The sequence below is a fragment of the Sesamum indicum genome, linkage group LG6 (assembly GCF_026168435.1).
Source record: "Sesamum indicum cultivar Baizhima isolate 11 linkage group LG6, ASM2616843v1, whole genome shotgun sequence".
Taxonomy (NCBI): Eukaryota; Viridiplantae; Streptophyta; class Magnoliopsida; order Lamiales; family Pedaliaceae; genus Sesamum; species Sesamum indicum.
Genome location: NC_142662.1, coordinates 26341964 through 26369197, shown reverse-complemented (window position 1 = coordinate 26369197; position 27234 = coordinate 26341964). Strand labels below are relative to the sequence as shown.

At 35.4% G+C, this 27234-nt stretch overlaps 4 protein-coding genes across 7 annotated transcripts; 2 read left to right on the top strand and 2 right to left on the bottom strand.

The window, feature by feature from the left end:
* Nucleotides 1–4108: 4108 nt before the first annotated feature.
* Nucleotides 4109–8461, bottom strand: PLP9 (PATATIN-like protein 9). 3 transcript variants are annotated; one of them, XM_088881094.1, is made up of 7 exons: nt 8226–8461; nt 7776–7835; nt 7443–7518; nt 7209–7287; nt 6249–6530; nt 4584–5763; nt 4109–4468 (listed from the first exon to the last, which is right to left on the bottom strand). In XM_088881094.1, exons 6-7 carry the CDS (start codon nt 5511–5513, stop codon nt 4265–4267), a joined length of 1134 nt encoding a protein of 377 aa, XP_088737220.1. In that variant the 5' UTR covers nt 5514–5763; nt 6249–6530; nt 7209–7287; nt 7443–7518; nt 7776–7835; nt 8226–8461; the 3' UTR covers nt 4109–4264. The 3 variants fall into 3 exon arrangements, with proteins under 3 accessions (XP_088737220.1, XP_088737222.1, XP_088737221.1); XM_088881096.1 differs by having other exon boundaries at nt 8233–8461; XM_088881095.1 differs by lacking the exon at nt 7776–7835.
* Nucleotides 8462–9265: 804 nt separating this feature from the next.
* On the bottom strand, nt 9266–10144 carry LOC105163268 (mavicyanin). The gene is made up of 2 exons (XM_011081557.3): nt 9938–10144; nt 9266–9823 (listed from the first exon to the last, which is right to left on the bottom strand). The coding sequence occupies exons 1-2, from the start codon at nt 10098–10100 to the stop codon at nt 9438–9440; spliced, it is 549 nt and encodes a 182-aa protein (XP_011079859.1). The 5' UTR covers nt 10101–10144; the 3' UTR covers nt 9266–9437.
* A 950-nt stretch (nt 10145–11094) lies between these two features.
* On the top strand, nt 11095–14503 carry RRF (ribosome recycling factor, chloroplast precursor). Of its 2 annotated transcripts, XR_016065726.1 has the most exons (12): nt 11095–11324; nt 11390–11501; nt 11583–11652; nt 11775–11870; nt 12051–12148; nt 12456–12567; nt 12801–12842; nt 13110–13166; nt 13242–13292; nt 13417–13475; nt 13632–13688; nt 14088–14503. XR_016065726.1 is itself a non-coding variant. In XM_011081558.3 (11 exons), the coding sequence occupies exons 1-11, from the start codon at nt 11240–11242 to the stop codon at nt 14103–14105; spliced, it is 798 nt and encodes a 265-aa protein (XP_011079860.1). In that variant the 5' UTR covers nt 11097–11239; the 3' UTR covers nt 14106–14503. The 2 variants fall into 2 exon arrangements, 1 of the variants encoding a protein (XP_011079860.1); XM_011081558.3 differs by lacking the exon at nt 13417–13475 and having other exon boundaries at nt 11097–11324.
* A 6533-nt stretch (nt 14504–21036) lies between these two features.
* LOC105163271 (protein TIME FOR COFFEE) lies at nt 21037–26584 on the top strand. Its single transcript, XM_011081559.3, has 13 exons — nt 21037–21415; nt 21516–21881; nt 21969–22129; nt 22238–22430; nt 22531–22822; nt 22969–23029; nt 23133–23222; nt 23310–23487; nt 23599–23665; nt 23739–23805; nt 23897–24253; nt 24340–25306; nt 25454–26584. The coding sequence occupies exons 1-13, from the start codon at nt 21319–21321 to the stop codon at nt 26101–26103; spliced, it is 3546 nt and encodes a 1181-aa protein (XP_011079861.3). The 5' UTR covers nt 21037–21318; the 3' UTR covers nt 26104–26584.
* Nucleotides 26585–27234: the final 650 nt, after the last annotated feature.

Here is a 27234-nt window from a genome sequence, read left to right as displayed (position 1 = left end):
GTTTTCCCTATGTCGTACAGTACACTACTGGGACGTCTCTTTGACCATTTCTTTTTCTTACCTACTCTAAGATTCGCACTCTGGGTTTTATCGAAACCTTCACTTCATTAATATTCAAAGAATGGGGATATCTCAATTTAATTTTAAATTATTTTTTGTTTTTTTAATTCACTTTATATTAGACAATTTTTTTTTTTACTGACAATTATTTTAATCCCCTACTTTATTATTTTTAATTACAATTTAATCCTTTCTACATAAATTCTTAAAAATATAATTGATTTTAATTGAGAATATAATTATTTAAATAAAAATTTGATGAATGACATACAAATATAATTTAAAAACTTCATTAAATTCACAAAAATTATATTTATATGTCATTGATTGAATTAGTTATTTAAATAATTTTTCAATAATGACTTATCTTAATTAAAATAATTATATTTTTATTGAGTTACGTGTGAGGGAACAATTCATAAATTGAAATTAAAAAGTGATGTGTCGTGCATGCTAACTATATCATAAATTATTATTTTTTAAATGATGTTGCGTCTATATTTCATTTAATATATATATATATATACACATGTGTTACGCGTATACAATATCATTAAGTAAATCCTCTAGAAAAATATCGTAAATAAATAGCATGAATTTCAGGCATAAAACATCTAACGTATCGGATAGAATGTAACACAAAAAACATTTTAAGCGGACGATAAATATTAAACTTATATTTGATTATCATCGCGATGTGTTATAATATATTTTATTGGGTTACGTAGATGCTACACTCAATATTAAATATATGGAATAATTACGCAATTAATACATAACCTAATTTTAAAAAATAAGAAAATATATAAGAATCATTCATATATTAAACACCGAATTTAATATGAATTTGAAAGGGCTTTATGGAAAGAATAACCAAAGCATCCTTTATAGAAAGCAATGAAAAGATAGGGTGATAGCAGCACCACAGAGAAACTTCCTTTAAGAGATTTTTTGGTCTTTGTCATGCACAGGGAGTTTTGCATACTCATAAAGTATATGCTCAACTTAGAAGCTATTGGAGTATTGCTAGCCCAGGATCTAGATACCTTGTGTTTTATACTACGGATAATTACAATTTTATCTCCTAAGGTTTGGTGTAGTTATATGTAAATTTTTTGTAGTTTGAGAAATTACATTTAGCATCTCTGGGGTTTGCTTCAATCTAACATATTCGTTAGTCAAAATTCACGAATTTGCTAATATTAACAAAAAAAATCTATATTTACCTATCGATTAACTTATTATAAGTCAAATAAATCTTTTTATGACCAAATTACCTCATACGCTTTCACGCATTAATGCATATGAGGAGGTACATTTTCACCGTTATAAGGGCAGTTTAACTCGAAAGAAATTGTTTGATTTACAGTAAGTCAGTAATAAATCAATGGAGGGTATATATCAATTTTCATTCAATTTTTCTGTTAATATTAACAAAAAATTAGTGATTTTTGACTAATGAATGGACTAACTTGTTAGACGAAAGTAAACTTTAGGGGTGCTAGATGTAATTTTTCAAACTATATGGGGTCTACGTGTAATTACACAAAATTTCAGGGGTGGAGAGTGTAATTATCCCTTTATATTATTGGTAGGAGATTCGTTTAGCTCAATTTCACTTTGATCAACATTAATTATGGGATAATTACACTCTCCTTCCTTGAAGTTTGGCGTAAATACATGTAGACTCTTTGTGATTTGAAAAATTACACGTAGCATCCTTGATGTTTGTTTCCATCTAACAAATAAGCTTTTTTGTTAGTTAAAATTTATCGAAATTGTTGATATTAACAAAAAAATAAAAATTCTATATTTACCCCAAATTGACTTATTACTGACTTATTGCAAGTCAAACAAATTTTTTATGATTAAATTATCTTCATACATTCTCACGCATTAATGTATATGAGAAGGTATATCTTTACTAAGGGTAGTTTAGTCCGAAAAAATTATTTGACCTGTTATAAATCAATAAATTTTTATTTTTTTTATTAATATCGACAAATATAGTGAATTTCAACTAATGGAGGGACTTATTTGTTAGAAGAAAGCAAACTTTAGGGGTGCCAGATGTAATTTTCTAAACTATATAGAGTCTACGTGTAATTACACAAAAATTCACTGGAGGAAAGTGTAACTGTCCTCATAATTGTTGATGAACTTATATAAAAAATCTTAGGATAAATATATTGACACCCCGACATTAGGCTAAATACACGAACGTCCATGGCCTTATGCAAAATTACAACTACATCTCCCGATGTTATAGTTGTGATTACAACTACACCCACATTCAAATGTACAACTTTCATAAATACCTCCTGAAAAATATTACAATAACACCCTAAAGGGGTGTAGCTATAGTTTATGCAAAATACATGTGGCTTTGTGCAATTTCACATAACCATAGGGGGTAGCAATGTAATTTATCCAATGTCTTATAAGCTCATACATCTTATGAGATGTTCTTCAAACTTGTAAGATGTTAAATTTTATTTTAAAATAAATTTATAAAGTGTTTGGATAAAATAAACTATTAAATTTATAAAATGTCAGTAATAATAAATCTGTAGTTAATTTAAAAATCTTATAAATAAATTGACAACTCCTTACTTTTTTTAGAAGAGTTTATAAATTCATAACGTCTTATTTTTAAAACTTATAACATATTTTTCTAAATAATTTACCAAACACTTTATAAGTAAGAGTTTTAAAGGGTTATCCAGACATCCTCAAAAGTTGAAGAAAAACCAGACAGTGATAGAGTTAATCAAAGGTGGAGTTGTGTGGTTTTTGCCTTGAATGCCCCCACCCTCGTACAATAATAATGTTTCTTAACTCCTTCAAAACAGATGAGCACATGGTTGTTAGTTTTGTAACATAGGAGTAATACTGTAATTTGTTTTGCAATTAATGAGGGTGAATCTGTGGATAGATTCGTCTCTTAATCATATTAATTATTAGCACATTGAATAGAGTGGAATCTTGGAGTTATCAGGAGAATAAATTACATGAATCCAGCAGGAAAACATCATAATTATCTCATCAGACCACATCAGGTAATGTAAATCCAATCAATCTATTGACACGCTCTAATTATAAGTTTCAATACTTCCATACTCAATGTTATATATAATTTTATTTTTGGATAAATTACACCAATTTTCTAAAATTTGACATAATTATAAATAATTCTAATCATTTAAGAATTTATAAATACCTCCTAAAAAACAAATAATCTTGTAGTTCCTAAATCGTGAGTTAAAAATTACTACTTTACCCTTGATGAATTTTTTTTAAAAATAAAAAGTTATTCTAAAAAAATCCAAACTAAATTTCAGAGTAGCTAAAATAAAAAATTCTGAAAATATATCAAATTGTGATTCATAATTTAAAAGAGCATTTTAGTCAGTACACTACAAAAACTTGAATAAAAACAATGGAGGCTATACAAAATATGCTTATTGTTAGTCGAACATTAAAATTAGGGCGAAATGCAATTTTAGTCCCGTAACTTATGGGGGTGAGAATTTCTGTATTGCACGAATTGATTTTCGCAATTTAATCTTGTAACTTTAAAATTTTGGTAGTTTTCATCCTTTTTCGGCCAATTTGGTTGGAAAATTACATGTGATGCATATATCTCAATTAAATTATATTTTTAATCATGTAACTTAAGGAGCATTGGCATTTATAGTCCTATAACTTAGAGAAGTTGCATTTTTGTTCCTACATGAATTTATTTGTAGGACTAAAATTGTAATTTCCTGAAAGTATTAAAATTGTCAAAATTATAAAGTTATAGGATTGAATTGCGAAATCAATTCGTATAAGACTAAAAATATCACCTTCCTTAAATTACAGGACTAAAATTATAATTTTTTTCTTAAAATCATGAGAGTATTTATAATTTTTTAAATAATAATTTTTTCTATTATATTAAATCATAAAGAAGACAACTTAAATTACTTAGTTTTTTTAAGAGAAAGTTTGTCATTTCAAAATTTCTCGGGAGATCAGAAAGAGAGATTAGTGTCTGATTAGTGAATTTTATGGGAAGCAGCCACTAGTGCTATCATAGGAGTATATTATTTAATTGTACTGCTACTGGTTAAAGTTGACAATAGAGACAGTTAACTGACAGAGGGCTAATATAAAACTGAAGAAAAAAGGACAAAAAAGAGAAATTAACAAACAAAAGAAACTAACGGCGGTTAACCAGGGGATTAACGGCTGCTTTGCACGGGCTCGGCGGCTGGCTACTCCTCCCCGATACCACGAGCCGTTGCACAAACCCTTCGATCCTCTGTCCGTTGGTCTCCGTCAGCAACCGTTTCCCGCCAAACGGCAATGACACCACTCCTCTCTCCGCCAACACCTCTGCCGCTCTTTCCGCCATACCGTTGGCCTGTAAAATTTTGCATTTACTAGGTTAAAAACTCCGCTGTACACTGTAGATAGAGATTTCTGAAAATTAAATAATGGTGAAAAACTGATTCAGTTTAGAGTTGTGTTGGAATTACCTGAATTCTGATGTAATCGTTGGGATTCCAGAAGAAGGCGTTACCCAGCATTTGATCAATGGTTTCAGAAACGCCGTCAAAGACAATGCCGAGGACTGACTCCGTCGAGCAGTTGCCTTTAGGAGTGAGCTTTACCGTTGACGGTCTGCTTAACGGTCCGTTACCGATAGAGAGCACCAATAGGCCATCTACTCCAGTTACCGACGGAAAATCACGCTTGTTATGCAAAACGTGAGTAACTGCAGCTGCCGTGGGGTTGTTCATAACAAGTCCACCGTCCACAGCCAGGCAAGAGATCTTTCCGTCGGTGGAATAGAGCTTGTAAGGCTTGAACATCGACGGTGTCGCTGACGTAGCGCGGATCACTTTCCATAGCTCGAAGTCGAAGCTTGGAGACTCGGAAGCGTCGGCTCGAGAGAAAACAAACGGCGCTGAGCTGTGCAAGTCAAAGCACGGCACAAGCAGAGGCTTACACGTGTCCTTAAGGGTTAAGACCTTGCCGTTATCTCTGCGGAACGCCTCCTTCAACACTATGTCCATGCTCCTGCCAGAAAACCTCATTCGCCGGCGGAAAACGCCAACGTTTTTGACCTTGTACAGCTCTGCTTGATTATCCGCCACGAACTTAGCAGCGTCTCTGGCGGAGAAGAGGGGGCGACCAGAACCATCGTCGGCAACGAGCATTGCGGCGAGGAGAGCGCCGATTCCCGTGCCTACAACAATATCAAAATAATCAGCGATTCGAGCGTTTGAATCGCCGGTTTTTTCTTGGATCTGGTACTCTAGGTGAACCAAGGCAGCGCTAGCGACAATGCCGGTGGTTCCTCCACCGTCAATGCTCAAAACACGCGTTTTTGTGCCTTCACAATGGTGCAGCCACTTCTGTTCGAGCTTGGAGAAAATCTCTAACGTCAGCTTGTCCAATTCCATCACTTTCCACCTCTCACGCAACACAGCCGCTATATACAGGTACAGAGATAACTTGCACAGTGCCAAAAAGTACCAGGGTAAGAACTACTGCTGCCGGCGTGAAGATATTCTGTCGAATTTGGGGCGGAACTGATGGGGAGTATATAGAGAAGAGCGGTAACTATAGGTAAACAGCTAGTTCGGATTATTACTGAGAGAAAATCCCGAGTAAAGAACTGAAGAACATTAATGGTGTTGAAATGCTACTTCCCTGTCGCAATTAGTGAAAACAGACTGTGAGTAACTGCGCACTTTTGTTCAGTGAGACTGAGCTGCTTGTGAGTGTAGTGTAGGAGGGAGATTGGGGGAAGGAGGTTTACTTTGTGGTGCGTGTGTATATATACTCACACACCCGTCAAGACCGTTCGTTTTTATCGACCCTACCCCCCTACCCCCGCCATATTAGATGAAAAGTTCTAGGTTGGACCAGATCCAGCAGCAATTATACAAGACATGTAATAAACTTATCATATAATTTTCGTACATTTTAAGAAAAATAATGTATCACATCATTCCAATTTAACTAAATTTAATTTGAATAATAAAACTTCAATATTGGTTATGTATTTTGATTCGGAAAAAAATTAGATAAAAATTAAAAGATCTAAATAATTTTATATTATTATTTTTGAAAGGATTTGTTATTAGTCTGTATCGTCAAAATTGCCTGTAAACGAGCAGATGATGTAGAATTACCAGCATCTCACCCGAAGATGCATGTATACGAGCAGCAGAGATCAGTTAACCACATCTCAGTATGTCACCATTTGTTACCACAAACACATCTGTTTGCCCGTCATTTCGCGTGCCTTCGTTTCTCAAAGTTTGGTGAAACCACCCACCACCCTTTTGTCACATTCGGAACAAAATGCAACTCTCATGTTACAACAGAACAAACCTAAGCTTCTAGCATATGTAAAGTCATGGAAATTTGGTGAAATGCCAGTGTTCAAATTTGTCTCAGTAATACATTTCACTCTGCAAAACAGATTCATAACAGACATGAAACATCACCACCAGCTAAAAAAACGACAACTGTAATAGGCATATTTCACAGTCGCTGTAGCCCATATTTTCATGCGTTTGAGAGAAACTCCGACTTTAACAGTTCCTCTGTCCATTCTCAGAACTAATTCCATGTGCACGTCACGTAAGATATTGATAGATCATAATGATGACATTATGGCTCAAAGGATCAGTTTATTATCACAAATTACTTGTTTTAGTTATTACCATATGGTTAAATACTTTTACGTCGTCCCACGGAGGTGTGTACACTTTTCTTTGAGTTATAAGTTCCCGTCTTCGCTAAGGTTCACCTTATCACGTAGTGTGCTACAAAAAACCTAATTAATGCTTTCTGCAACAGCGAACTAGGTAAATTTCAAGCATATACTTTCTCCAACAAAAGGAAGGTTTTTTTATGGAGGGCTATAATACCTCCAAAGGCAAGCTTTGGAACATAGTACAGAATGGCGCATAGTAATCCTCTAAGCATATTGTCCCATGTCGGCTATTGAGACATCACCTCTTGTCTTAAACCTATGCATGATGAGTTCTGGTTCTTATTCCTAGTGGTGAAAACAGGCGTATCATAGATTTCCTTGTCACAATATGGGAGCGTAAAACCCAAAAAAAGGCATACTCAAACCTTACTATTTCCACATTGATTAACAGATCAAAGTTCTTAATTTCCACTCCACAATCCGAATCGTGCGCCTGGCTGGCATACTTCCTGCATCTTGTAGCTACCACATCGTCAGACAAAAAATCTCATACCTCTAAATGATTAGCAAAGATGATATTTCTCCAAACTGTTTTAAGGGAGGAGCATGAAAGTTGCAAATATTTCGAACTATGAAAAAAGGAAGAAAGACAATTCTCTCCCACCTGCAATGTTCCATGGAGCCTCCTATTGCCAGCGAAAAGGGGCAATCCTCAGAGAAGGAAAGGAAAACACAGCTCCCTAACCATGATAAATCAAGTACCGTTAGGATATATATAAAAGAGATCATCAATCTGACTTTACTATTATTGTTTCCATGCTCATTACATGGGAAGGGAAGCAACCAAGGGACAGTGCTATTAAACAAAGATTCAAGAAAGTGTTAATTTCAGACATGTTAACAAAGACAAATCCTCAGTTCATTATTTCGACTATTATTTTGCCAGGGTTCATGAATTAGAATCAAAGCAACCAAGAGAAAGTGAAAGGTTTCCTACAGCTTTTTGCATTTTTGGCTGCAATACATGATGTGGCATGATAAATCCCATAGTTTTCACCTGCATTTAGGAGAAAGGTCAACAGCACAAACAAAAGAGAAAACTAACAAGGTCCAGTGGAAGCCAATAATAATAAAAAATAAAAAAGAAGAGAACGAGGAGAACACCATCTTATTCATGGCACCATTTACAAGAAGCTATAAGAAGTTAATATCCAAATTAAGTAACAGAACACAAAACAAGGATATCATCACTCAACAAGCAATGGGGAAAAAGAAATAAGATGCCATAGGTCCCTGAACAATAAACTGGACTTCTAAACATATATATACCCCTGGTGAACATAACAACACAAGAGCATGCAAATGTGCACAAAAGCCTATAAATTTTGACCTCCTAAACAAACATTCATCATCAAATTCTATATAAACATGAGAAGATCATACTCACACAAAACCTGCTCTGTTAATGTCCAATGTAGATAGTAGCATCGTCGTCAACGGCGAACGCCTGAGAGCGTAGCCTCCGGGAAGAAACGGCGGATCATCCACCTTTCTCGGCTAATCCAAAGAAGCGCGGTGGCGCACGGCGGTATTATTTCTCTCTCTTTCCCCCTCTTCCTCGGCTACATCTTCTGTAGTTCTTCAACTTCTGGTCTGGTCCGCTCTAAAATGTGCTCCAGTGGAAATGGACCTATTACCTTAATAAGTGGGCTTTTACGTATCAAACATTCTATATCTTTTGAATAAGATAATTATATTTACACCCCTTGATTTATAATTTATTTGCACAAATCACTCTTATTTTTTACATAATTATAGAAATTATTTCTTACAATAAAAGAATAAAGGTAGTTTGTGTAATTTTTCAAAAAAGTAAGAGGTATTTTGTGTAAGTGATATTTTTAATGGGTGTATGCATAATTATCTAAAAAATAGGAGTAATTTGTATAAATAACTATAAATCAAGAAATGTAAATGTAATTATGCATTTGAATAATGATAATTACAGTCTTTAAAATTATATTTATAATTACAAATGCCTATGTAATCATTAAATTTTATACAAATTATATTATATTAACACGCATAAAAATATATACATATTATTTTATAAAAATTAATAAATATTTATATAATTAAATCTAATGTTATGGAATGTTGATGTAATTTATATAACATTTTAAAATTACAACGTGCGTGGAAGAATGAGCTTGAATCCATCGCATTTTCATTATTGACGTGTACAACATAAAATGAAAATAAACATCAAATTTAACAAACCCACCAGTGATTTTTTATAGATAAGAAAGATTCTTCGAAATGTGTTTTGAATGTGATAATTTTTTCACGAAAAATTATACCAAAAAATGGTATAAGATGGTAACTCATAGAATTCGTATAATTGATATGGCAATTTTATTTTATTTTTCAAGTACGAAAACAGTTATTATTTGAACCACAAAACATGAATGTATTAACAAATATATGTTCTACAACTGAGATGATATAGTCCACACAATTGGGCAGTTCCATTATAAAACGCACGCATCAAACTTCTCAAAGTGACCTGTAATGATACCAGACTCTAAGTACAATGAAAACCAAAAAAGATAACAGAGCTAAACGAACACAAGCCATTTTTGCCCACAGACCTGATTGATTAATTGAAAACCCAAACAAGAGCTATCAAAAGCCCAACAATACAAGAGAAGAGCCCATTACGGAACACTAGAGATTCTCCACTACTCGGAGATGGGCTGGGCGCTATTGGCCCAATAGGAGACGCCTTTGGAGCTATGGGCTTATTAGGGGCTTGAATTGGGATCTTAGCAGAGTGAAGAGATTGGGCCACCCTTATGTCGACCTTCTGCCCGGCCTCGCAATGGCCCACGAAGCCGCAGACGTAGTAGTAGTGGCCGATGCCCCGGATGATGATGGAGTCGTTGCCGGTGGCGTAGGTGGTGATGGGAGCTGCCGTGTTGCATGTGTGGAAGTCCGAACGGCTCACCTCTACCACATTATGGTATTGTGGATCGTACTCAAAAACTATACACAAACAAAACACCCCTATATTAGAACGAACATTTGTTTATACTTTGTTTTATATCTCATAACGCAAGTATAGTGCGAGATGTAATACTAATTCCGTTATAAACTTACGGAGAGTGTCACCAACTCGGAAAGTCTTGGAAGAAGCCCAAGTGTTGTAATCGGGATGGGCAATGAGAGTCCAGGCAGCAGAATCACCAACTTTGTACACTTCTCCATTGCAAACTCCACAAACAGCCACCACAAACAAGAACAACACTGTTCCCACGCCCATCACCGAAATATTAGTGGAAATGTTGGAGTAGTGGTGAAAGAAAAATTGCCCATTTATGAAGGGATTTTGAGGGGGGTTAGGTGGGAAAAAGCTCGTGCAGTAAAAAAAGTGATCACAGTATATGCATGAGTGCGGTTTGTGAGTGGGATTTGTTACGCTTCTGCATGTTGTTTTTACCATGTAAACGTGATTGTCGTAGTTGTAGTAGGAGCAGCGGATATGATTTTCTGTTGCAAATATTATTTTATTTTATATTTCATTTAATATATTAATGTGTTATGTTTATAAAGATGATATTATACATTTTATTTAGTAAATTTTTTTTATATAATAACTTATCTTGTTATGATACGATCATAAAATTAATCCTCTATTGTTAGATACATTGGTACTATTTTATTTTTGGTACGATAAATTTTGTATCTTTTATTTATACACACCACATATATAAATTTTTTATTTAAAAAGATACAAGCACATAATTTTTATATACATGACGTTTATATGTTAATTGAAATAAAAGATGTAACGGAAATGCAAACTAGAAAATATCAATCCAGAATCGAACAAAGAGACTGTACAATATTATAAAATATTAATTATTTTAACGCATCTTATAAAATATTTAAAAATTTATGAAATATTGTAGTTTTTTTGATAAAATTATTATGAAATGAGTTTATATTTTAATTATTTAAATTTAACATGTACCGTAGTTTTAATTATTATAATCATATTATGTTATTATTAATAACATTTATAAACTGTATCATTTTATATTATCCAAACACTTAGAAAATTTATTTTTAAATTAAAATCTAACATTACATAAATCTCGAAAACATCTTTTATAATAATACATTTTATAAATTCTTTACCTTTATTTTTTTAATTTATTATTAATCAGTTTACGCAATGTGAGAGGGTAAAAATGGGAAGTCAAATTTTCAATATAAGCCGAGGGGGCAAAACTGGGAATTCCGTTTTGTTTCCGGCCGTGAGTGAATGTACAGTGCAAAAGATCGCTCTTATCCACAATTCCTCGCGCTTCGCTGCTCTCTGTATGTCGCGGTGGTCTGTAGGACTGGTGCTGTGAAAATTTAGCCAAGGCATTTGGTCGAACGGATTGTGCCACAACTATGGCGACGACATTCTCGCCTGTGTCTCACATACGCTCCATCTGCTACGCCTCTGATTCTCCCAGGACCCGCCTCTCGTTCCCAGGTCCGTTAGACTTTTGGGTTTTGATTATTTATTGAAGTGCGTGGTTGAAGTGGACTCTACTGCAGGTTCTGGAAACGTGGGTTCTTGGAGTGCGTCGGCGAATTACGTGAAGCTTCGGGTGGCGGCGAGAGGGTTTTCTGTGAAGCAACTAGTTGTTAAGCAGCCATGGAAGAAGAGGCAAGTTCAGTTCATAAATTATTGGTCCTTGTACTATGATTTTTATTAATTATGTTACTGAATTAGTTGTTCTATTATCAGAATGGGAGTGTTCAGATGCGCAACCATTGAAGAAATTGAAGCAGAGAAGTCTATGATTGAGAAAGATGTTGTAAGAATTAAATTATTTCCTCCAGCATTTCTAACTTAAGCTTTTCTTGTTGAATCAGTTATGTGTATATAGGAAACACAGAAAGAAGCTAAGGAAGCAATAATTTGTTGGTTGGTTTTCAGAAAGAAAGGATGGAAAAGACTATCGAAAATGTGAGGTCCAGTTTCAATTCGATTAGAACTGGAAGAGCGAACCCTGCAATACTAGACAAAGTGGAGGTATGGCCTATCTTCATCAACTTTCGGCCTGAGGTTTTTCCTCTTTGGCATTTTTTATTCGTTTCTGTAATGGAAACTTTTCAGATCATAGTTTTTATTTGCATCTTGAGTTATCTTGACCTGCAAATGACTAGTTAGCTTTTCATTCATAATCTCTTTTTCCCTTGCCTGCCTTCTTAGGTGGACTATTATGGAACACCGGTCATCTTGAAGAGTATAGCACAGATCAGTACTCCCGATGCGGGTTCTCTCTTGGTGCAACCCTATGACAAATCCAGGTAGCTCCTTGCACTGAAATACTACTGCAAATAGCAAAATTACAATGGCATCAGAACCGTGTCATTTAGCTTTTAGCATCCTAGGAAATTCTGCTCCGGCTTATGGACCGGGGTTAAATGCAAAGAAAATGACTTGGCATTACGGATTCATAATAATGAATTCTGTTCCCATTGAATGATTTTGTAAAATGATGGATGTCAAGAAATCAAAAAAACCTTTTTCCCATCATTTGTTTCCTTGAACTGTCAGTTACGTGCTGTATTTTGTTTCTAATCCTATCACATTTTGATTGTTTACGGCTTCCAGCTTGAAGGCCATAGAGAAAGCAATTGTCAGCTCTAACCTTGGTTTGACTCCAAATAATGATGGAGAAGTTATTAGATTGACCCTTCCCCAACTGACATCTGAAAGAAGGAAGGTATTGCATGATCTTGTGTTTAGTAAAGTGTCGCCTATGGCCAGGCAAGCGAGTGGTTTTTTGTTGCTCACTATCCTTGTTTTAACAGGCTAACTTTTAGAACTTGTTATGAGTTGTCTTATAATTTTGCCCATCAACACATGCTTGAAACAAATGCATCAAATTGCATATCTATGTAACTCATGCTCTTGAACTTTTGATTTCTCCTTTTGATATCTTTTACTTATTTGCAGGAGTTGTCTAAGATTGTAGCCAAGCAGGCTGAAGAAGGCAAGGTGAACTCATCTCAGCTACAGACATGTGCTCCTTCGGTTTTGTGATTCATATGAACCACATATAAAAATTTGTCCAATCTGTTGATGATATTTGCATTGATCATAGAAGGACGTGAGGGGTTGGAGGGGTTAGGATCTCTTTCATGCTAAAATCTTGATGCTACTACCATTGTCAACTTCTTTTTCTTTTGTACTCCTTTTCTCAGGTAGAACTCCTCTTGCATATCCCCTTCCGTAGGTAACCTTAGTTGCTCTTAACTCTTATAGGTTGCAATAAGGAATATAAGAAGAGATGCCATCAAAGCGTATGAAAAACTTGAGAAGGTCTGAAAAATACCTTCCTTTCTGTTGTCTTTTCTTTTGCCATTGTTATATTGTAATCAGCAGCATATTTCGCAGGAGAAGAAGCTCTCAGAGGACAATGTGAAGGACTTATCTAGTGATTTGCAGGTACTTGGATAAGTTCCTTTTGATAACTAAGTCAGAAGTATGAAATTCCGAGAAAATCCTCTTTTATGGCTTCTATTCTGGTTATATGGTTAACAAACATCACGGACATTGAGTTTTGGGGCAGTGATAGGATACACAAACTCTTAGGCCATATCTCCACTGATAAATTGCTCCAAATAAAATGTACGTGTAATAATTCTATGGAGCTCAAAGTGGCTTTTTTGTTTCCTTCCAAATATTAGAATTTTCTAAAATGTAGTTTATTTAAAAAGCGTGGCTACTAGTGACTTGAGTTGAAGGCTGCTAACTACTTTTGAAAATGGAATTCTTTATGTGCAGAAAGTGACAGATGAATACATGAAGAAGATTGATTCAATCTACAAACAGAAGGAGAAGGTACAGCTTCTTTTGCTATTATATATTAGTAACTGACAACTATACGAACTCCGGGAGGGTGTGGGTGCAGGGTGCGGTTTCAAGACTTTGTTAATCTGCCTTGAATTGGATGCTTTGGAACTTCTATTGCTCAATTTGCTTCTTTTGGCAAAAGACATATTGCAGCTTTTATAAAAAAAAGCTTTAACTATAAAAACCTTCAATATGAGTGCATCTTTTGTTTCCTTGAAATATCAGGTCCCAGAATCTTACGGAATCTTCTAAGTTGAGCTATTATGTCAACTTCTATGTTAATACAGTAACAGTAAAATTTGGTTTCATTTCATAACTAAACCATTTTCTTTTAGAGCATCCAGGGGATATCCACTCAAAATCCGTCGCCTTTTTCTTCTCTTTCAGGAGTTACTGACAGTTTGAGCAATGCATCAGACGTGTAGACCAAATTTTGTGAAGTTCTTTTCCCCAACCCTTTGTTGTTGATTTTCCATCTTACTCGGCAAACCACTACATGTGTAGTATGTGGTGCATAGAAAATGCAGTGGCTCTGAAAATCTGATTTTGGCTGCTTGCTCAAAGACTTGTTCCTACAAAGCCGTCCGACAGAGTTACCGAATTGTTCCTCATAAATGTACATCATCTGCAAAGCATAGAGTTGCTTGACATGTTAAATTGTTTGACCCTAATATTTGATGTATTCAACCATGGTATGTAATATTATGCGTTTCTCAATTCAAGTTGTTTAACTGGGTTGAATTTTTGCAATTCCAGAGCTGACTAGAACAGTACAGTACATGAATGAATTCTAATTATATGGATGTAGGCTTGTTATTGAAGTACAATTTTCTGCAGTGCGGACTTGAGCTTACTGTACGTAGTGTATTGATTGAGTTATAGAAAGTCACGAAATGTCTGAACGAGTTTTGGAAAATGGATCATCCCATAGTAGTCAGATTCTCATAATTAGAGTACCCACAACGAGTTTAATCCATATTACTTTTCATTTTTATTTAGAAAAAGAACAAACAAGAGTAAAACTTTTTTTTCGGATTGGGATATGAATAAATATTAATTTTAAAGACAAGATGAACTAATTTTGTTAATTCAGTTATCTCAAAAATCATTAAAAAAGCAAATCCTAATAAGAAGAATTCATACTTAAATTAGGTTTATTCGAATTTAACCAATCGCTATTGGTTGTTATTTGAGTTTCTTTTATCAAAATCAATTTCAGTTTGAATATATCAATCATAGAGTAAGTATGATACACTTACCATGCGTTTGTTTATTTTTTTTCTAAAATATGTATTAAATTACACCACAAGTGTATTCCACATGTCATTTAATTGATTTAAATCTGATCAAAATTCGATCTAAATTATAATTTCTCTTACTCGGTTTGAACTGTAGTCTTATTACATTTATCAAATTTTCACTAGGGCTCATTAGATCATAAGTGTATTTCATTTGATAAATTGGTTGAAATTCAATTTAAATTATATATCAATTACAATGATATAATTGTATTATACTTATGAGATTTTGATAAAGGCCCTCCGAGGAGGATGGATGGGATGGTATATGAATAGTAAATGAGCAAGACTTGGGACCAAAGCAAGCTCCCTTTTATTCTAATCCAGTTGGCATCTTCTGTGAAGTTTCAAAATTTGAACTAATCACATCCTCTAGAGAAAGTTACGGATTCTCTCTCTGTGTGTGTGTGTGTGTTGGGGGGGCCGCATTGTGGCTCATTTAATTATCATTGGTTTGAGAAAAAATACAATTATCTCCCTCTGATATTATATATATGTAAATTATTCACTTATAAAAAAAATTAACAATTAATTTTTTTGTATTTTTAAAATGTAATAATTTAACTCCCTGTTTTTTTTTTTAAATTAAGCAATTTACTTTTTTAGATAGGGAGTAAATTGCTTTATTTTGACCAATCAATTATGACTAAATCAAACTAATCACGGAGTAAGTATATCACAATTGTTATGTAATTAATAACTTTTTATGAACTGTACACCAATCACACAATAAGTATATTATAATTGTCATATAATTAATTCAGATTTAATCGAGTCCAATCCAAGCTAAAAATTCCCACCAATTCATTTACTACTATATATATATATTATATGAGTTAATCTAACAATAATGAATGTGTGAGACGCAGGGTGGACTCACTGCTCCATCATCCTAATATTCAAAGACAGCCCATTAATCTTTTATTTATTATTAGTGGATGAAATCAAGAATCTGTAAGCGTTAAACGAGTGTGATGTGATGCATGCATCCATTTTTTAGTGGATGATACCCCTACCATCACCGGCGAGAAGTTTGCAGCACACATGAATGGTTCTGCCAGAGGGTATGAGGTTATAGAAGCCGCCAAGCGGAAGGTGGCAGCGCGGGATGCTTCGGCAGCTGTGGGTGGTCCGTCGTGGACGGTCAGACTTGGAAGAAGGGATTGCAAACCGGTTGCTGGCGGAAATAACAAGTAAAATAATAATTATTATTTGATTATATTATTTTTCAGGAGCGCACACGATTCGACAAGCACAATGCTTTCTGTATATTCCGCAACAGGATATATACAGCAACGGGACAGACATGGATGCTGGCTTCGCTAGCACCCGAAGGCGGCAGTGCCCGGGCAGTGGCAACAATTACTTGAGGAATTTATTGCAGAGAAGGGGAGTTGTGGAATGGGATCAAGTTGTCTTGATTGTCACAGAGTATAGCAAACATTTTCATCTGATTTTGGTTGTGAACCAAATAAGAAAGTTGAGTTGAGTACGGTTATCTTTGGAGGAAAGCAATCGCATTTTGGGACCCAGAAAAGTTGAAACGTTGTAAGATAAGCACATTCGCCATTCCTAATTTTCTTTTGTATATATAAAAAGAAAAAGGGTATAATATATGAGCCACAACGTAAAAATTGGGAATATATTCCCCTTGGGAATTATCTTCGCAGGGGGCAATGTGGAAACTGGGTAGGCAGTGTGTGGTGAACATGGGATGTAAGGATAAGACAAGTGAATGCTCATATACTTCAACTCCAAAAGTTGGGTGAGGTGTTTCCCAGTATCCAAAAACTGCAATCTCTCCAAAACTATCTTATTCACATCTCTTGCCTATAATTTATTTATACAAATTATTTATGTATATATTCACATAAAATGTCAATATTATTTACTAAATTATCCTTATTTTCAAAAAAATTCAAATACGCCCCCAAAAAATGTCAACATCATCACACAAACTATTCCTACTTTTTGATTGTTAGGGATAATTTCTTTAGTTATACAAAAAGTAGGGTCGATCTGTATAAAACAGACCATAGGTCAGGGGGAACAAATGTAATTGTCCCAAAAAAAATATTTTAAAACATAAGTTAATCAAGTAAACACATGCATATGGAAATATATCGATGCCATATATTGAATCTAACTGGTTTAGAAGCACTTAACCCTTTAGATCGCTTAAGTTATTTAGGATAGATTTGGATGTTGTGATCCATTCACTCTCATTTATGTTTTTTAAACAAAGTGATGAACCATATTTACAAGTTTGCTCAATTTTATTCAAAAGTAGTCCTTACAAATTCTACCAAATAAGACTTATTGAAAAGGACTTCCTATCCCAACATCAAAGTTTGGAGATTTCAAATTCATCAAAATAACAAAAAAAAAGACAGTTTGGAGATTTTAAATTATATATTAAATAAGGATACTTATATTTACACTCTTTCACCTAGTGTTTTTTTATACAAACCACCCATGCCTTTTGAAAAATTAAACAAACCACCCCTGACAGTTTTTAAAACCCAAAAATGCTCTTGTTGGCTAGGTCAATTTTTAAAATAGTTTTTCAAAAACAGAATTGCCCTTAGGGTGTTTTTGTAATTATCAAAAGTTAGAAGGGATGGCAAAGTAACTTTAGGAAAATGAGTAATATGATGCCGTTTTTTTATTATTTATACAAATTTTTAATTTAAATTTAAATTATTTTATTAATTTTTTTATTGAATCTCTATATAAAATTGCACCTTTTAATAATTATAATATTAAATTATTTAATTAATATGTAAATAAAATTAGTTAATAGATTATAAGTTTAAATTAAAAAATTATCACACTTTTATAAATTATTTAAAATTAGTTATCCTCTATCTTTATTTATAACTAAGTTTTACTAAAATAAAAAATAAAAATAATTTATGTATTTTATATAAATCTAATCATTTTTCTTCCTCTTTGGTATTTAGTAGTCCTGTATGAAGTTTTGGTATTTTCTTCTAGCACAAGAAGCCAAAGGCCATCGGAACGAGCAAAGACAAATGCCAATTTCCAATTAACCTTTGACTTCACAAACTCCATAATTTGATACTTCTAATAAACTAATCATTAACTGATTTTTTTCGATTTTGATGAAGGAAATTTTAGAGATGAACAGTCTAATTATTCCTAAAATATATAGAAATATTATTACAATAAAATAAAATAATAATAATAACTTTGAACACACTCCAAGAGTTCATTTGTTATTGGAGACAAGTGGAGCAGTTTCTTGTTCTTCCTTGGACTTCAATTTCAAAATGGACAAGGTTGGAAAGTTGTACATCATGTCCGCTTAACTTTCCGACGTGCGATATCATTATATTATAATAATAACGAATACCAATGTTGTACCACATCTTTTATTATACGAATCAACAACCATCATGTTACAAGCTTTTTCTTCTGTATATTACACCACTACTTCATAAAATAACATTTTTTTTTAAATTAGGACAAAAATTATATCTCCTCTTAACTTCCTGGCATATTATATTTTTAGATCCTCATTTAAGATAAATAATTCATAAATATTTCTTATTCTATATGATTTCTGAATTCTTCTCAGTAAATCATTACTTTTACAATAAATAGTATACTTTTTTTATATGTTATTTTGATTTAAAAATGTATGTTTAGAAGCATTAAGGGGTTTGTTACTATAGTATTTGTTCAATCACGCTGGTTTATTTACAAAAGGGATAATTACATTAATTCTCTCATGAGTTTTAGTGTGATGACACGTAAATTTCTTTTAATTTAAAAATTATATTAAGTACTCCTGATGTTTATTTATATTTAATAAATAGATTATTTTATGAGTTAAAAAACATCAAATTTATTTATATTAATAAAAAATTGCAGGAAAATTCATAATTATAAAATTTTTGGATTCAAATACAAGAAAGATTAGTAGGAGAATAATTTATTGAGTTAAGTAGGCAAGTAAAGTGAAAACATCCGGAAGTGGGGTGGGGTGGGGTGCAGCAGCTTGCGAGATCCGAGGCGACCCACTTTTTGTGGTCTCGGGCGTGTGCAGACCAGAGATTGATTCCCTCCCCTGCGTTGTTACTCCTTGCAAATTTTAATTCCAGTTACTCATCATCCTAATCATACAAATACACATTAAAAATGTAAATATACTTTGTGTTTGCTACATAAATCATAATTCAACGAAGATAAATGTATTTTTAATCTTTTTTTAAATTAATATAGAAGAAATTTTAAGAAAAAAAATTCAAACATTGAATATATTAATATATTTTTGTATATTTATAATGTCTAATTAATATTTGTAATTGAAGTAAAAAAGAAGAAGGCAGAGATGAGTTGGCAAAATGACATTGAAGCGAAGCCCATGGCGCAGTGGAATGGCCTCAGATCCGTAGGCAGCCGACTCTGGCTCCACCAAAGCCGATAGCGACTCCCTCTAAAAATGAAGAAGCTCCACCGTCGGATCGGGCTCCACCGACGGCGAATATCTCGCTACTCATTCGGGGGAACCGCCGTGCAGATAGTCAGTGCCACGCCAGCTTCGTGTGGGACCCATAATAGACACTGCCATGTCGGAAGTATTTATTCCAAGACTGCGGGACCCACTCAACGAAATATGACTTGCCGCGGTACAACCGGAGCAGCGCCACGTACGAACCGCTCCACTTAAACCCCCACGTGAGCTGTTGCCGCAGCTGGTTTTTTCCGTATGGGGCAGTGAACGTACGCGCAGATAAGATATTTATTCTCCGAGTTTCAGCCTTTCCAATGCAGCGTATCCTAACGAGACACGTGTATCGGGAGCCCTCGTTTTGTTCACATTCCTGCCAGTAGCCTCATGTTTCCTCCACGCTCCGACTGTACGCGTGCACTTTTGCCCTGGATTGATAATATTAGACCTTTATGACTTTTTGACTGTTAAATTAATTATTGTTATGTAATTACTTAGATATTTCAATAATCCATAATTATTTTTATTTATTTCAATTTTTGGTAAAATAAATATAATAACAGATATTCTTTATTTACACCAAATCTTACCCAAACAAATCAGGAGTAATTTATGACAGAATTTCCTATTTATTTCATACGAATTATCACTTAACTATATCAAAAAATACCATCATCAATCAAATATCTATTAAAAAATCTAAATCCTGCCTTTGAATTACTTCAATTTACAAACTATTTAAAAATATTCCTACTTTAGGAATCTTTCACTAAATTAAATATTATTTTCAAAAAACACCTCATTATTACACCACTAATACTTTCCATTTTCGACTTAAAGATGAATCGGCGTTAGATTATTTGTTTTTTATGGTAAGTACTAGATAAATTATAAAAAAGATATATGTTTAGCCTGAATCGATGTATTTGAATTTTGAATTTTTTGTTTTGATCTGCTTTTAAAATTATTAGAATCCATATGAAATTATTTAAATTTTGTTCTGAAATATAATACATAATTATTTGAAATAGTGTGGTGTGGTGGACTAATTATTGGTAGGGAGGCAAAAAAGAAAAGAAAAAAGAAATACAAGTGGTTCATAATTGCATGTAGTTACGATTATCAACTACCATGAAGTACAACTTTCATTAATTTCAATTTAATTAAAATTAAGATTCAAATTTGACTTAGATACCATTAAATTAAAATTCGTATAATTTTTAAAGTACGCCCATTCCGAATCCGACCAACTTTAATACTGGAGCAAAGTTAATTGTTTATTTATTTATTTAAAATAGAAAAAAAATAAAGGGAAAAATGAAGAAGGGGATAGACTAAAAATTAGAGTAGATGAGCCACGTGGCAGTATGAGGGCAGGAAGCAGAATATTATAATCGGGAAAGTGACAGTTGTGCCATGTTGGCACCGGCTCATCGTAGCCCTTAGATGAAGAATTCATCTTACGGCGGATATGATGGTTCGGGGGCGAGAGAGAAATCGATGCCGTCCATCTCGCCTCTGGAGTAGGTTTCGCGTGACTTAAATATAACAACAAAGAACAGATTAGATTAGACTAGAGAGAAAGGGGGGAAGAGAGAGAGCACAAAAAGTGAAGAAGAGGGGAGAGCAGAGAAAGCAAAAAGGAGAAACAGGAGATAGAGAGAGTGAGCAGCGGGGGAGAGAGAGAGAGTGAGTGAATTCCAACAAATTCAGTTTCATTTTGTGAATCTGGCAGTCTTTAGAATTTCATTTCCTTTGTTGTTTTTTTTCCGGTTGTTTTCGCCGTTAAAAATGGTGGAAATCCGGCGAATTATTTAATTGACGGGAGAAATTTGTAGTGTTAATGGAGAGAAGCAGAGATTTGCGAAGAGCGACTATTTCTACCGTCAACGGTTTGCCGAGGCGACGGCAGAGAATCACTACTCTCAGAGATTCAACTGGTTAGAAAATCCTTTGATAAAACTCTCTCTCTGAATTAGGTTGTTATCTTGATATTTTTTCTTTTTTTGTGTGTTTCTGAAATCATTTTACTCTTGGCAGACGAGTATAGACAGATGGAATTGCAGGAAACAGCGAGGTTAAGAGATCGAGAGCGGTTACAGAGGAAGGACCGGGATCGAGAGTTTCCGAAGAGAAGAAGAGTTGATAGGTCAGCGGTGCAGCAGAGGAGTGGTGGTGGTGAAAGTTTTCGAGAGACCGAGAGTACGGACTCTAGTGATGAAGAGTACTACGAAGAGGAAGAGGAGACAAGTATTCATCGGCAAAATCGGATGAATCAAGTATCGCCAACGAACTCTTCTCTGTCGAATAACCGGCGGGGCCTCCGTACTCTCCGGTCGTCGCCGGTGCTCAGACCCGCCGCCGATGAAATACTTGGTGTTCCTGTACCCCGAAGAGCTCGCTCTGGTATGTTATCATGGTCAGGAATCTTTGATCTATTTGTTGAGTTTTATCTTCCAATTAATATTTGTTAATTTGTTTTTCGTTTTATAGCTTCGGCAAAGAGGTTGCATGAGTACTGGAATTCAGGCAGCGGCGGATTTGGAGAGGACTCGATCCACCGGAGATTTTCTCCGTCTCCGGCAACGGTGAGTCTGATTGGTTGCGGCGGCGCTTCCTCGTCATCCTCCGGTGCTTCATTGAAGAAGAAGATGGTTTGCTATGTTTGGATTTTCACTTTTGTACAATTTATTTTTGTTTTTCCAATACGTCACGATGCGTTTGACTTACTAAGATTTTCTTCTATGCTTGTGACTTCACAGAAATGTTTAGAGCCGAGAACACGGGTTTTGATGAGTGCATCGAATCCCAAGCCTTCTTCTGTGATTCAAGATGATATCGAGATCGAGGTCGCTGAAGCACTGTTCGATCTGATGAAACAATCGCAGTCGCAATCCCAGTCTTCCCCAAATGAGGAAAAGGTGGATAGAGATAGCACAGACACATCTGATGATGGTAAGTTTGCGTTTTCTTTTACTGATGTCTTTAATTCAGAGTTTGTGAATAATTGCTGTTCGGAAATTTTTTTAATAAATGTGGATTTGGTGGATTACAGAGTTAAAGAGGTTAAAAGCTGATGGTGGTAAAGATGAGAATAATGCCTTTTCATTTCAAAATGAGCAATCAATAAAAGTGAATGCCGAAACAAATATAGTTGACTCAATGAAACTGCTGAAGAAAGAAGGAAGGATTGAGAAAGAGAAATTTCCGGATGAACCAGCTCAAGAATTAGTGAGTGGAGATGCGTTTGTGAATAAAGGAAATGTGGGGTCTCCAAAAGAAAGCAAATCGCCATCATGTGTTAAAGTAAATGCTTGTGATATTCAGGACCCGACAGTGACAAAAGCGTGAGCATCCTCAAATTTTCGTTTCCGTTTATTACTTCCTTCCCCCACCCCCTCTCCATCTCTTCTTCTCTTTAATTTTCTTTTTAAATTAACTATCGTTCCATCTCCATAGCAATTTAATAATATCTATGTTGGGCCGGGAACAGGGATAATCCACCAATTGGAGTTGATGCTAAGAAGGAAGCCAAGCTAGAGATTGATTTGATGGTAAGTACGGCATACGGTGGTGTTAAGTCCCTTAGGCTTATGCCTTTTTTTTTTTTTCTATTCTTCTAGTGAAAATTCTGAATTATGAATGCGCTTTTGACAGGCTCCTCCTCCTTTGCCATCATCTCCGGAGAGAGTTGCCTTGGTTGATATAGTAATTGGTGCTAAATTTATGACTGAGGATGTTCAAAAGGCATGTGCATCTTTTCCTGTGCAGTTCTTTCCTATTTGGGTTCTATTTTTTCAATTTGATGAAAACTGTTTCATCTCTAATATGCAGAAGAGTGATAACATTTCAAAGAATGGTCCCTCGGAGATTGCAATTCGGATGCAGGAGGGGAATAATCAATTGCCAAACCCTGAGTTGGGTGAGTTGGAAAAGCGTAGGCCTGATGTCTTGAGTTTCAGTGACTGTACTACCCCACAGCAGCAGGATCGGAAGGAGCAGAAAAATCAATGTAAAGCCCCAAAACAGAAGTTTTAATTCCTTATTGATGTTGAGTCGTCGTGGGTTTAGGAACTTAAATTCATGACACGTTTTCAGCTAAATTTAACATTTCTTTTTGCAGCGACAAGTTCCTTGTTACCTTTCCCTATTGGCATGAGTAGCTGGGCTGGTGTTCTTCCTCATCCAGGGTGTGTATAATAACCTTTGTTCAGTCTTGTGTTTAGATGTTTCCCACTCTTCAATAAGTTGTTTCATATGCAGCTACAAGTCACCTCTACAAGCAGTTTTGCCAATAGATGGAAGTGCTAGATCTTCAAGGACAACTGAGGTACCTTCCATCGGGCTATTCAGAGCAATGCTTCTTTTATTTGTTTCAGTTGTAAATATTGATTTGTGTATATACACCGGAAATTGTGCAGCTCCCTCCATTTAAGTTTTCACAGCCTCGAACAAAGAGATGTGCAACTCATCAATGCCTTGCCCACAACATTTATTCTCATCAGCAACACATCAAGAAGACTTTATCATCTGGGCCAACTGGTCCTTCTACTTTGTATGGAACGAAGCCCGTGAACCTAAAATCCATGTTACCAACACAGAAGTTAATTCCTGGAAATATGTTGTTCGGAGACCTCCAAGGAGGGCAGAGTATGGTAACTGTTTCAGGGGGAAGTGGAAAAGATAAAAGCTCTGATGCTGCTTCAGCTTTGAATACAACAAGTGGCAAGTCTGTGCTTCAACAAGCTTCACATCAAGCTCCAGCTAATCATTTTCTGGTATGTTTTGCTGCTTTACCTTTTAGTTGTTGCATCACAGTTACATTGCTGTATTGAAAGTGTTTGTGTATTCCTGATGATTGCAGCATGGACCTGGTTTTATCTTTCCACTTGGTCATCATCAAACAACTATGATGGCACCCGCTAATTCTTCTGGACAACCTCAATCTGCTTCAGCTGGTCATGCATCTTTGTCCTCTAATTCAGCTGGGAGGCCTTCAGTAAACTTACCCTTGCCTGGAGGAGCAGCTGCTGTGAGCTTTAATCATCCATTGTTTCCCTCCAATGAAGCAGCTCCATACATCGCATTGTTACAGAACAATGGTTGCCCGGTTCCTATTTCAACAAATTTTGCTATGCCTCCTTTCAAAGGAGGATCCCCCACTATGCCCTTCTTGAACTCCTCTTACTATTCTTCACCTCTGTTTAATGTTCAAAATCAGCAGCAGTTATCCCTTCCTCGTACTCCAGTCCAATCAGCTTCTCAAAATACGAGCACATTTAGTGGCTCATCATCCCACAAAAAACCACAGTGTGAGCAGCAGACCAGTACAAAAACCAGGGATAGTAAGTTTCCTACTCCAGTAAATGCACATCCACCGCAGCCAGAGAGGCTACTCCAGCCATCCCACTCAGCTAGCAAGTCTGACACAGAAGTCAGTAGGAAAAGTGGTGCGTCGCCTGCTGATGGCTTGGTGTCTCAATTGGTGAAACCTAATAATGGCCAAACCAGTTCATTTCCTGTCCAACCGATGAACTTTGGAGTGATCCCACCTGTGTCGATTGGAGGTGGTGCTGTTGGGAATAAGCATGGTGATCCTCAGCAGGGCTCTAAGGGTGGGGTTGAGCTCATCCCTCAAGCGCTTGCCTTGTCTTTTGGTTCAAATCCTTCCATAAATCCAGCACTTGACTTCTCATCAATGGTGCAAAACTCTGGTATCTTCCATATGCTTCCTGATACGGCTCGGAATGCTAATCAGATGGCACCTCATTCCCAGATGGCACAACAGAAGAATTTCCAGGCATCTGAAGGAAAATATCCATTGGTTGGTGGTAAGTCTTCTAACTTTTTAAAAGGAGATTGCAATGATTTATCATCCCTCTCAACTATGGGAGCTTTCAAATTTGATGGTTTAGCTAAAACTATCAATTTTCTTCCATCATCTTTAACTGGAGACCAATCTTCTCAATCATCTTCAGCTGCTGTGACATCTGGTGTTTCGGTTACAATCCCAAACTTCCAGCCGCATCAGCATCAACAGCACTTGGTCCAGCTCCAGAAGCATCATATGCAGCAGCTTACTGGTGCAGCTCAAGTCAAGGCCTCCGCTCCTAACAGCATTCCTGGCTCTTTCCTTGCTGGTAGTTTCCCCAGTAACAACCCTGTTTTCACACAAGTGTCTGTCCAAACTGATAATCCATCCTTTCCCCCTATGTGGGAGAACTTCTCTAGAGCCACAGCTCCTGAAGGTTCATCACAGTCTGCCTCTTCAAGCCTTGTTAACATGCCCCAAGTGAAAAGTTCTCATGGCCAGACTCACATATCTTTTGGGGATGGTTCAGTCCCTGCTGCATCATTTCAAGGGCAACAGCTTGTCATCAAAAGTCAGCCAGTCCCTTCTTTTGTTGTCGGTTGTCCTCTGAACTCTTCTATGTCAAAAAATACAGGTAGCAGCCTAAGAACTGCCCCCACTCTTGGTAAAGCTGCCTCAACTATTTCAGCATTACCATGCCAAGAAACAGAGGCTTCTCTGAATGGACCCAGCCAGAAGACGTCCCCTTCTTGCAGAAGAAACGTGCCATCAATTTTAAGCACATGCCCAAGCCAACTCTCGGAGCTCAAGTATTAATAAGCTTTGCTGCAATGAGGTTATGAAAGTGCAAGATGCAGCCCAGATATTACATTACATCTCATGTGGTAACCAGCCTGCTGCAGCAAATTGGAGGCAAACATCAGTCGGTTCTTGTGATTGTTTAGCGGTAGCAATCCGCTTGCAATTTTTGTCTCGCAGCAAAGGATGATGACGTGCTGCCAACAAGTGGGAATGTATTAGTGTTGCTCACAAAATCACATTGAATGTGTTTGGTGAAAGTTGAGAATTGAGAAAAGTGAGGAAGGGGGGAGATAAGGAGGAAAAGTCGTAATATGAGAAGTGAAACAAAAGCTAGTGATAAAGTAGGGCCGGTGAACTTATCAAGTTAGCTTCAAAGTTTTGGAATTTATTAGGGCTGCAGTTTTAGTACTTATTTATGAGTTGGCTGCCAACCCTACTACTGAATGTATAGACAGACTAATCTTTGTTATAATCATAGAATTCCATTCTTTCATAATTTCTTGCACAATTAATTATCTTTTGTTAATGTTCGTTCGTGTGCATGCATGGGAGGGCGGGGACCGTTGGGATTTTATGGATTAAGAAAGCTAAGAAGAATAGTTTTGAGTTATGGGTCGCCTCAAACATTATATGCGTCTTTGAAATTACAACTAAAGAAAACTCTCTCCCCTATCCGCCTATTCCAAGGTTTAAATCTATGCTAAAATGCAATTTGGATGATACCGAGTTTTTTAATCCTCTTTTATTATATATATAATAAATAATTTTTTACACTTTGAAATATATAAATTAGTACATTTCAATAATAAAAAAAATCAACAATAATTTTATCAATTACTATAAATTTTATAAAATTAAATAAGTTAGTTATTTTGTTATAAAGGGCATTTTTTACTTTATAAAAAGTTAGTAGAGCGGTGTCATTATTAACTCGTTATGAGCACTGGAATATTTTGATTGAGGAGAGAACAAGTTCTAAATCATTATTTTTTATGTATCTTGTAATATCGAATTTAATTGAATGCATGGTATATACATGGTTATGCACTCTTCTTCTGGGAAATTGCACTTTTAATTTTTGGTCTCATAGTTTGTAAACATAACACATTTAATCTTTTATAAGATAGATATTGTAACTTTTTTTAT

Bases quoted from the DNA above. Each gene is read 5' to 3' on its own strand.
- PLP9 (XM_088881094.1), bottom strand. From the start codon at position 5,513: ATGGAATTGGACAAGCTGACGTTAGAGATTTTCTCCAAGCTCGAACAG. The intron at 4,469-4,583 runs GTAATTCCAACA...AAAATTTTACAG, and splicing joins ACGATTACATCAGAATTCAG to GCCAACGGTATGGCGGAAAG.
- LOC105163268 (XM_011081557.3), bottom strand. From the start codon at position 10,100: ATGGGCGTGGGAACAGTGTTGTTCTTGTTTGTGGTGGCTGTTTGTGGA. The intron at 9,824-9,937 runs GTAAGTTTATAA...GTTTGTGTATAG, and splicing joins CCGAGTTGGTGACACTCTCC to TTTTTGAGTACGATCCACAA.
- RRF (XM_011081558.3), top strand. From the start codon at position 11,240: ATGGCGACGACATTCTCGCCTGTGTCTCACATACGCTCCATCTGCTAC. The intron at 12,843-13,109 runs GTGAACTCATCT...TAACTCTTATAG, and splicing joins AGCAGGCTGAAGAAGGCAAG to GTTGCAATAAGGAATATAAG. The intron at 13,293-13,631 runs GTACTTGGATAA...CTTTATGTGCAG, and splicing joins ACTTATCTAGTGATTTGCAG to AAAGTGACAGATGAATACAT.
- LOC105163271 (XM_011081559.3), top strand. From the start codon at position 21,319: ATGGAGAGAAGCAGAGATTTGCGAAGAGCGACTATTTCTACCGTCAAC. The intron at 22,130-22,237 runs GTTTGCTATGTT...GTGACTTCACAG, and splicing joins CTTCATTGAAGAAGAAGATG to AAATGTTTAGAGCCGAGAAC. The intron at 22,431-22,530 runs GTAAGTTTGCGT...GGTGGATTACAG, and splicing joins CACAGACACATCTGATGATG to AGTTAAAGAGGTTAAAAGCT.